This window comes from Cyanistes caeruleus, chromosome 11 (assembly GCF_971803275.1).
Source record: "Cyanistes caeruleus chromosome 11, bCyaCae1.hap1.1, whole genome shotgun sequence".
In the NCBI taxonomy this organism is placed as follows: Eukaryota; Metazoa; Chordata; class Aves; order Passeriformes; family Paridae; genus Cyanistes; species Cyanistes caeruleus.
Genome location: NC_141711.1, coordinates 21,067,172 through 21,077,538, shown reverse-complemented (window position 1 = coordinate 21,077,538; position 10,367 = coordinate 21,067,172). Strand labels below are relative to the sequence as shown.

Here is a 10,367-nt window from a genome sequence, read left to right as displayed (position 1 = left end):
AGGGAACCTGAAGTATCCCTGTGTGTCACACAAGGGACCCCAGCCTCCCGTGCACCTCATGGGGGACTCCAAAGCCCGCACGTGCCTTACAGGGAAGCCCAGCCCAGCTACACTGAGTGTTTTGACCTGGAAATCAAGTGTAGTTGCAGCTGGGTTCTTGTGCCTCCAGTGCTGTTTGTCAGCCCCATTGGGGCCCACAGCTACATGGCCCTTCCCTTCCCTTCTGGCCCTTGCCCAGAGCAGCAGAGCCTGTGCAGCACCCTGCAGGATTGGTGATGGCCCACCGGTTGGGTCCTATCAAGTGTGTGTTAACTGGGGAGAGACTTTGTTTTCCCTGCTGACATTGCTGGTCAGGCTGTGTCCCAAGAGATGGTCTTGATGGTTCCCTCTTTTCCTGGAAACACCAATGGAGGAGGTACAGGCTCAGGTGATGCCACTGAAGGAAATGTGCCCTCAGCCCAGGGACGCTCAGCATGGCTTCCCCAGCCCCTTAGGGCCCAGCCACTGGTCACAGCAGCCCCTGCCTGGCTCCTGCCTGCCCACACCATGGTCAGCCCCGGCAGCTCCTGGACATGGAGCTCAGCTGGGGCTGGTGCTGTGTGGGCTTTGCTGGCGCTACCAGCCGGACACTGGGGTAACAGCTCCATCTCTTTATTTGAAGAGAAGAAGGGGCCATCACCTACACTGGCGGATGGGCTCACCTTCAGTGTTGTTTAGAGGGCAGGGCCAGGGGGCTCAGGGACAGAGGAAGGGCCATGTTGGTCTCAGGTGGGGCTGGAGGGTGCTGGGCTGGTCTTGGGGTCTCTACAAGAACTAAAGAAGGGGCTAGGCCGGGGCAAAGGGAGATCAAAAAAGGGAGTGAAGGCAGCTTGGGGATATCTATGGGGAAAAGAGGGGGCAGTGGGATCTACAGGGTTATAGGAGGTTTCTTCAAAGAGAGCAGTCCTGGGATCCTCTTCGCAGGGTTCTTCAGACGGCTGCTCAGGCCCTTGTTACTGCCAGAGGTGCTGCTCAAGCTGTCTGTGTGTTTAGTGCAGCCACTGTGCTTCAAATGCTGTCCAGAAGTGCTCCTGTGGAGAGAGCAGGTGGCTGAGGCCCCCAGCTGCCGCTGGCACACAGAGACCCTCCTGCACAGCAGGGCCCAGAGCGGCCAAGGCTCCCCAGCACAGCTGCAGCTGCTGGCACAGCTTGGCCCAGCTGGAGAGCTGCCCCTCAAGGCCCCGGCGAGCAGGGGATGGCTCTGGGCAGGGTTGCTGGCCAGGAGCAGGCCCCAGAGCATGTCTGCCTTTCAAGGGCAATCTCGTTCCTGCTCTTCCTCCTGCCCACCTTGCTATGCCTCTGCCTGCTGCTCCTGGGGCTGCTCTTGGCCAGGCAGCCTCAGTGGCAGCCAGCACTGGCTGCAGCCCAAGTGGGCTCCCCAGGACAAGGCCCCGCAGTGAAGAGGCCAAAGAAAGCCCCAGGCAGCAGCAGAACTCTCAGCAGGGTTATTTGGGAAACCACTGGCTACCCACAAGTCCACAGCAGCCTCCCTGGAAATGTTTCCTGTCTACAATAGGCTTTCAAAAGAAGCTGTTGGAGGGAAAGATGAGCAAAACACTCACCATTTTCTCTTCCAGGCATAGCAGATTCCAAAGCAGCACAACATGAAGATAATCTCCAAACAAAGCATGCCTGCTATTAGCTCTATCCAGCAGAACATTCCCTGACAGAAAGCCCTTTCAATGACCTTCTGGGAACCAGGAACTTGTGTTGTGCTGGTTGCATCTACGGAAGCAATGGGCAGTGTGAGTCCGTGCTGTGCTGCACTGCTGAGCTGGCAGCATGCTGGGTATGTCCCGTAGATTCTCTGTTTCCCCCAGGGCTGGGGTCTGCAGGCACCTTGCTGCCCCTTGGCACAGGCTGTGCCCCCCAACAGAGCCCAGAAGGCCGGGAGCAAAGCCCAGGGACAGCGCAGCTGCTTGGGCAGTGGCTCCTTCCAGGGACTCAGGCCAAAGCCATCCCTGAGCAGCCACAGCCACCCCTGACCCTCCCTGCTCTGTGATAGCTCCCCCAGCCCAAGGGGACAGAGCCAGTCCCTGTCAGGAGCCAGTGCAGGCCGTGACCAGTTGGGAGCCAGGGCTGGCTGTGGCCCTGGCTCATGGCAGGGCTCATGCGTGAAGCTGCTCCTGTGGCTTGGGCCTCTGGGCACTCAGGACCAGCTCTGGGAGCAGATGCAGAGGGAGTGATGTTGGTGCATGAGTCCCATTTCCCAAGGGCTGGGAACGAGCTCCGGAGGCCTCGGAGCTGAGGCACCTCCAGCTTTGGCTGCCACCGCACTGTGCAAGGGCCGGCCCTGGGGGGAGAGCTGCTGGCACACAGCCCCGCCGAGGGCTGAGCCCAGCACAGCAATTACCTCCTGTGTCTGGGCCCGTACTCATGTGTGCCATCCCATTCCTTCCTGCAGCAGAGGCTGCCGACGAGTGACCGCTGCCTGCAGGAAATGCTGCCTTCCACAGAACCTGTATGTCCATGTCTTGAGAAAGAAAGGAGCCAGCTGGATCATATGGAACTGTTCCCCATTTGGGTGGTGGCATCTTCAGGAGCCAGTATTTATCAGTGACAGGGACCAGGAAAGTGCCCAGGTTATTTGGCCTGGGCCAGGGCCCTCCCTCCTCCAAACAGCTGCCCTTTCTGATCTGCTCAGAGACTGGGGAATTGCAGGGGATCTCAGGGTGTGCATGGCCTGTGCTGCAGTTTGGGCTCCCTGTCAGCTGATGCCAAATGCCTTCCTGTGGAGGCTGGGGAGAAGCTGCAGCCAGGCCAGCTTTCATGAGCCTTGCAGGGCATGAAAGCAGCAGGGGGCCGTGCAGGGCACAGCGTGTCCTGATGGGTAGAGAAAGCCCCTGGCTGCTGAGTCTCAGGAGGAGGCTTAGGGGGACATGAACCCACCAGGCCCTTTCTGCAGTTCCTCCACAATTTGTTTCCAGATGTTGTTTGACTCCAGTGATTCCTTCTCTCCTGTACGTTTGTCACTCGGAGGACCTCAACAGAAAACATTTCCATTTCCCAGTGGTTCCCACAAAACCAGTGCTCATCCTGTGGGGTCAGCAGGGACACACTACTCACCCCTGCGATGGAAGTGGGGCTTCTGCACACTAATCAGCAAAGGAGCTGGGAAAGTCCTCCCTGCAGACACACCTGTAACTCAACAGCCACAGAAGCTTCTGTCACCTGGTCCCTGACAGGCTGTCAATGATTATTCCTCCATGGGACACTGAGAACATACCTGCAGGAGGCCGAGTGGGCTTCAAAACTTTATATAGCCAAGCTAATGGTGAAGCCTTGCCAGCAACCTTATCTGGAAGGGAGCACAGATGAGAACCTTTTTCAGAGTGTGCTGGATCCCCTTCAGCCTTAGGGAACTGGGCACTGCAATGGGGCTGGGTAAGGTCATGGGAGCCACATCTGTCCTGAATGGACATGGCCAAAGCTGCAGAGGGGCCAGGGGAGCTGTGGGCTGCCTCCTGGTCACTTTCAACACCCTTTCCATGCTCTGTGCAACATCCCTGAAGGGCAGGCACTGCCAAGCAGCAGAGGTGGCAGCTCAAGCCTCAGCAGGGCTCAGGCTCAGAGGCACAGCAATTACCTTGTTTTACTGTGCCTGGCATGGCCTCCCTTCCTGCAGCAGAGTCGGGCACAGAATCACTGCTTCCTTCGGGAATGGTTTCCTGCTGCACAGGCTCTCGTTTCATTCCTGGAGAATGGAAGAGGGACAGCTGGATCAGATGGGGCTGCTCCTCATTGTGGAGGTGCCATCTTCAGGAGGCAATATTTGTGAAAGGCATGGATAAGGATCAGCAAACACCCAGGATTTCAGGACTGTCCCAGGTTGGTCCCTTCTCCAAACAGCCATTAGACCTGATCTAGCCAGAGACTGAGAAATTGCAGGGGATCTCAGGGTGTGCATGGCCTGTGCTGCAGTTTGGGTTCCCTGTCAGCTGATGCCAAATGCCTTCCTGCAGAGGCTGGGGAGAAGCTGCAGCCAGGCCAGGCTGGGGAACAGCCCTGCAGGCCGTGAAAGCAGCAGAGGGGAAGTGAGGCTGCGATGGGTCCCTTCCTGCTGTGCCGGGCACGGCATGTCCAGATGTGCAGAGAAAGCCCCCGGCTGCTGAGTGTCAGGAGAAAGCTGAGGGACATGGACCCACCTTGTGCTCCCTGCTTGAATTCCTTCAGCATTTTCCACATGACTTCAAATCGCTCCTGGGATTTCTTCTCTGAGGTGTGTTTGGTCTTTTCTGTTGGAGGAACTTAAGAAGAAATATTTCAAGCTCCCAGGAATGGATCCCAGAAAAGCAGTGCTCAGGCTGTGGGGTCAGCAAGGACACACTACTCACCGCTGGGATGGGAGTCTGGCTTTTGTGCAGCATCCAGCCCAGGAGCTGGAGAAATCCTCTCTGCAGACACACCTGTAACTGAAACAGCCACAGAAGCTTTAGTCACGTGGTCCCTGCCAGGTTGTTAATGAATATTCCTTAATATATATATATAATAATATATATAATGAATATACCTGTAGGTGGCCCAGAGGGCTTCAAATCGTCATATCTCAGGGCTAAGGAACGAGCCTTCGCAGCAACCAAATCTAGAAGTAAACCAAGATGAGAATCATTCCCTAGGTGTGCCAGGGCTGGCTGTGGCCCTGGGCTCTCAGCAGGGCTCCCACTCCCTGCTCCTGTGCCTTGGGCCTCTGGGCACTCAGGGCCAGCTCTGGGAGCAGCTGCAGAGGGAGTGATGTTGGTGCATGAGTCCCATTTCCCAAGGGCTGGGAATGAGCTCCAGAGGCCTCGGAGCTGAGGCACCTCCAGCTTTGGCTGCCGCCGCACTGTGCAAGGGCTGGCCCTGGGAGAAGAGCTGCTGGCACACAGCCCCGCCGAGGGCTGAGCCCAGCACAGCAATTACCTCCTGTGTCTGGGCCCGTACTCATGTGTGCCATCCCATTCCTTCCTGCAGCAGAGGCTGCCGACGAGTGACCGCTGCCTGCAGGAAATGCTGCCTTCCACAGAACCTGTATGTCCATGTCTTGAGAAAGAAAGGAGCCAGCTGGATCATATGGAACTGTTCCCCATTTGGGTGGTGGCATCTTCAGGAGCCAGTATTTATCAGTGACAGGGACCAGGAAAGTGCCCAGGTTATTTGGCCTGGGCCAGGGCCCTCCCTCCTCCAAACAGCTGCCCTTTCTGATCTGCTCAGAGACTGGGGAATTGCAGGGGATCTCAGGGTGTGCATGGCCTGTGCTGCAGTTTGGGCTCCCTGTCAGTTGATGCCAAATGCCTTCCTGTGGAGGCTGGGGAGAAGCTGCAGCCCGGACAGCTTTCATGAGCCTTGCAGGGCATGAAAGCAGCAGGGGGCCATGCAGGGCACAGCGTGTCCTGATGGGTAGAGAAAGCCCCTGGCTGCTGAGTCTCAGGAGGAGGCTTAGGGGGACATGAACCCACCAGGCCCTTTCTGCAGTTCCTCCACAATTTGTTTCCAGATGTTGTTTGACTCCAGTGATTCCTTCTCTCCTGTACGTTTGCCACTCGGAGGACCTCAACAGAAAACATTTCCATTTCCCAGTGGTTCCCACAAAACCAGTGCTCATCCTGTGGGGTCAGCAGGGACACACTACTCACCCCTGCGATGGAAGTGGGGCTTCTGCACACTAATCAGCAAAGGAGCTGGGAAAGTCCTCCCTGCAGACACACCTGTAACTCAACAGCCACAGAAGCTTCTGTCACCTGGTCCCTGACAGGCTGTCAATGATTATTCCTCCATGGGACACTGAGAACATACCTGCAGGAGGCCGAGTGGGCTTCAAAACTTTATATAGCCAAGCTAATGGTGAAGCCTTGCCAGCAACATTATCTGGAAGGGAGCACAGATGAGAACCTTTTTCAGAGTGTGATGAGATATCCTCCAGCCTTAGGGAACTGGGCACTGCAATGGGGCTGGGTAAGGCCGTGGGAGCCAGGTGTCAGTGGACATGGCCAAAGCTGCAGAGGGGCCAGGGGAGCTGTGGGCTGCCTCCTGGTCACTCTCAACACCCTTTCCATGCTCTGTGAAACATCCCTGAAGGGCAGGCACTGCCAAGCAGCAGAGGTGGCAGCTCACGCCTCAGCAGGGCTCAGGCCCAGAGGCACAGCTATTACCTTGTTTTACTGTGCCTGGCATGGCCTCCCTTCCTGCAGCAGAGTCGGGCACAGAATCACTGCTTCCTTCGGGAATGGTTTCCTGCTGCACAGGCTCTCGTTTCATTCCTGGAGAATGGAAGAGGGACAGCTGGATCAGATGGGGCTGCTCCTCATTGTGGAGGTGCCATCTTCAGGAGGCAGTATTTGTGAAAGGCATGGATAAGGATCAGCAAACACCCAGGATTTAAGGATTGTCCCAGGCTGGTCCCTTCTCCAAACAGCCCCTAGACCTGATCTAGCCAGAGACTGAGAAATTGCAGGGGATCTCAGGGTGTGCATGGCCTGTGGTGCAGTTTGAGACTCCCTGTCAGCTGATGCCAAATGCCTTCCTGCAGAGGCTGGGGAGAAGCTGCAGCCAGGCCAGGCTGGAAGACAGCCCTGCAGGCTGTGAAAGCAGCAGTGGGGCAATGAGGATACCATGGATCCCTTCCTGCTGTGCCGGGCACGGCGTGTCCAGATGTGCAGAGAAAGCCCCCGGCTGCTGAGTCTCAAGAGAAAGCTGAGGGACATGGACCCACCTTGTGCTCCCCCCTGCATTTCCTTCATCATTTGCCGTATAAGTTCAGATCGTTTCAGGGATTTCTCTTCTGCTGTATCTTTGGTCTTCTGTCTTTGGGGAGCTTAGAACAGAATATTTCCATTTCCCAGGAATGGATCCCGCAAAACCATTGCTCAGGCTGTGGGGTCAGGAGGGACACACCACTTACCCTGGGAGCTGGGCTTGTGTGCAGTAACCATCCCAGGAGCTGGCAAAGTCCTCCCTGCAGACACACCTGTAACTAAACAGCCACAGAAGCTTCTCTCATCTCTGCTGATCTGCACAGGCAGCTCTGAGCTGCAGGAGCCCTGAGGGGATCGTGCAGGCCGAGGGCACACACGTGCACGGCTCTGTCCTGGCACCTGCAGTGATGCTGCCCTGGCCGAGCTCTGGGCTCTGAGCTGGCCGCTCTCCCTGGGGGAAAGGCCTTGACCTACTCTCACCACCTCTCTGAGGCTCAGTCCTGGGTGGGGGTTGAGGAGCTGCAGCGCCTTCACCAAGAGGCTTGGCTGCAAAGAAAGGCAGGACAGAACAGCTGCTGTGGCTCTATAGGAGATTCTCAGGGTCCCTGGGGCCAGCAAAGGAGCCGTGCAAGGCACAGGCCCGGGGCACAGCCCTGTGGCCCCTTCCCTCTCTGCTCTTCTCCATGGCTACACAGAGCACACAGGAGACACTGGTATTGCACATGGGAAGAAGATTGACAGCTAAATGCTCCTTCCTCCCACTGACAGCAATCCTGTGGGATCACTCAGGGCTCCAGTGGGACAAGGTTTCAAAAACGCATCACCGCTGAGATTATGTTAAGGGAAATGGCACATGGCTGAGCTCTTGCCACCTTGACATTGATTATTCTGTAAGTAAAAAGGGAATTGAGAACTTGCCTCCAACATCCTCCAAGAATTTCAAGCCATCATTCATTACTTCCAGGTAATCCATGTGATGATTCCAATCTAGATTGGAGCACAGATCAGAACCATGTCCATGGTGCATTCTGGGATCCCCTTCTGCCTTAGGGGACTGGGCACTGCAAGGGGTTTGGGTAAGGCCTTGGCAGCCAGATGTCAATGGACATGGTCAGAGCTGCAGAGGGACCTGGGGAGCTGTGGTCACTCTCAACACCCTCTTTGCAGTCCCTTTGCAACATCCCTGGAGGTGTGGCAGGAGCAGCCCAGGGCCCCTGGGGACTCTCTCCCTCCCACAGAGGAAACCCTCCCTTATGCTTTGGGGAAAACCATTCCCAATGCTTCCCAGGGAGAAGGGAGTGCTGTCCCGAGAAAGGGGAACCAGGCCGTGGGCTCACCTGCTCCCTGTGCTCGCCAGGGAGCAGCCTGGGCAGCCCTGTCAGGCAGGGCCACTGCCAGGAGGAGCAGGAGGAAGAGGCGCAGAGGAAAGGCCATGGTGCCTTTCCCTCTACCAGTCCTCCAGCTCTTGCTGTCACCACTGTCCTCACAACGCTGTCCCAGTGTCAGCACCGCTGCCACCGCCGCTGCTGCCACAGCCGCTGCTGCCACCGCCGCTGCTGCCGTAGCCGCTGCTGCTGTAGCCACTGCTGCTGTAGCCGCTGCTGCTGCTGTAGCCGCTGCTGCTGTAGCCGCTGCTGCTGCTGTAGCCGCTGCTGCTGTCGCCGCTGCTGCTGTAGCCGCTGCTGCTGTAGCCGCTGCTGCTGTAGCCGCTGCTGCCACCGCCGCTGCTGCAACAGTCGCAGTCAAGGACTGACTGCTCCGTCCTTGTGGTGCTGTGCAACCACGGGGCTCTGCGACCTCTGTGACCTCAGAGCCTGTCGTGACCTCAACCTGTGTAACCCCAGAGCCTGCTGTGACCTCACAGCCTCGGCTGTACCCCTTGAGTGTTCTCCCATCTGACTGCCCTGATTGTAAATCTTTTACTTCATCAAAGGGCCATTGCTAAACAAAACCTTGGTTTTGTCTGCTGACATTGCTGGTCAGGTGTTGCTAGAGGACACGAACTATAGAACGAGGGTTCCAATCACACACAGCAACCAGAGTTTTTTTCAAGAGGCAAAAATCCTTTATTCTGGGGTTTTTCAACACTTTTATAAGGTGTTCTGATACAGGTTATCTTGACTGGTAGAAGGAACAATACCTCCCTCATCTCATTGATGGGAAAAGAGAAAAACACTCTCAGAACATCTGTGTCTTGTTTTGGGAAATGAAAGCTTATTTTCATAAACAGTCCTTGAGAGAGAAAAACTCCTCAAAAGACTTTCTCTTGGGAACAATCAGCTCCCGAGAGCATGAAATTCTCTCAGGTTCAGAAAATCATGTCCACAGTCAGGCTGTGTCCCTGGTGTTGCTCTTGATGGTTCCCTCTTTTCCTGGGCACTCCAGTGGAGGAGGTGCAGGCCAAGGTGATGCCACTGAAGGAAATGTGCCCTCAGCCCAGGGACGCTCAGCTTGGACTCCCCCAGCCCCTCGGGGCCCCACCGCTGGTCTCAGCAGCCCCTGCCTGGCTCCTGTCCACCCACACCATGGTCAGCCCTGGCAGCTCCTGGACATGGAGCTCAGCTGGGGCTGGTGCTGTGTGGGCTTTGCTGGTGCTACCAGCCGGACACTGGGCTAACAGCTCCATCTCTTTATTTGAAGAAAAGAAGGGGCCATCACCTACACTGGCAGATGGGCTCACCTTCAGTGCTGTTTAGAGGGCAGGGCCAGGGGGCTCAGGGACAGAGGAAGGGCCATGTTGGTCTCAGGTGGGGCTGGAGGGTGCTGGGCTGGTCTTGGGGTCTCTACAAGAACTAAGGAACAGGCTAGGCCGGGGCAAAGGGAGATCAAAAAAGGGAGTGAAGGCAGCTTGGGGATATCTATGGGGAAAAGAGGGGGCAGTGGGATCTACAGGGTTATAGGAGGTTTCTTCAAAGAGAGCAGTCCTGGGATCCTCTTCGCAGGGTTCTTCAGATGGCTGCCCAGGCCCTTGTTACTGCCAGAGGTGCTGCTCAAGCTGTCTGTGTGTTTAGTGCAGCCACTGTCTTTTAACTGCTGTCCAGAAGTGCTCCTGTGGAGAGAGAAGGTGGCTGAGGCCTCCAGCTGCCGCTGGCACACAGAGACCCTCCTGCACAGCAGGGCCCAGAGCGGCCAAGGCTCCCCAGCACGGCTGCAGCTGCTGGCACAGCTTGGCCCAGCTGGAGAGCTGCCCCTCAAGGCCCCGGCGAGCAGGGGATGGCCCTGGGCAGGGTCCCTGGCCAGGAGCAGGCCCCAGAGCGCCTCTGCCTTTCAAGGGCAATCTCGTTCCTGCTCTTCCTCCTGCCCACCTTGCTTTGCCTCTGCCTGCTGCTCCTGGGGCTGCTCTTGGCCAGGCAGCCTCAGTGGCAGCCAGCACTGGCTGCAGCCCAAGTGGGCTCCCCAGGACAAGACCCAGCAACATGGGTGTGCATGGCCTGTAGGTGCTTTGTGAGGGAGTGGAGATTTTTATGGTGTAAGTTTTAGAAACATTTTAAGCTCCTGATCAAAATTCGAGATATATATATATATAAAAAAAAGGGGGCAATTATTGTGAGGTGCCCCAAGAAGGCAAAGATTTGGTTTCAGATAAGTACTGTTAGAGGGGAGGCAGGGCTGAAATGCTCAGCTAGTGTGAATTTTGACCTCCTGCTTTGGGGGATG

General features: G+C 56.6%; 1 protein-coding gene across 1 annotated transcript; it reads right to left on the bottom strand.

Moving 5' to 3' along the window:
* Nucleotides 1–635: 635 nt before the first annotated feature.
* LOC147651105 (uncharacterized) lies at nt 636–8,505 on the bottom strand. Its single transcript, XM_086846520.1, has 21 exons — nt 8,313–8,505; nt 8,048–8,266; nt 7,629–7,697; nt 7,185–7,256; nt 6,917–6,988; nt 6,728–6,829; nt 6,168–6,275; nt 5,812–5,883; nt 5,652–5,723; nt 5,475–5,567; nt 4,939–5,058; nt 4,550–4,621; nt 4,374–4,451; nt 4,185–4,274; nt 3,626–3,733; nt 3,266–3,337; nt 3,106–3,177; nt 2,929–3,021; nt 2,393–2,512; nt 1,602–1,764; nt 636–1,070 (listed from the first exon to the last, which is right to left on the bottom strand). The coding sequence occupies exons 2-21, from the start codon at nt 8,142–8,144 to the stop codon at nt 908–910; spliced, it is 1,908 nt and encodes a 635-aa protein (XP_086702646.1). The 5' UTR covers nt 8,145–8,266; nt 8,313–8,505; the 3' UTR covers nt 636–907.
* Nucleotides 8,506–10,367: the final 1,862 nt, after the last annotated feature.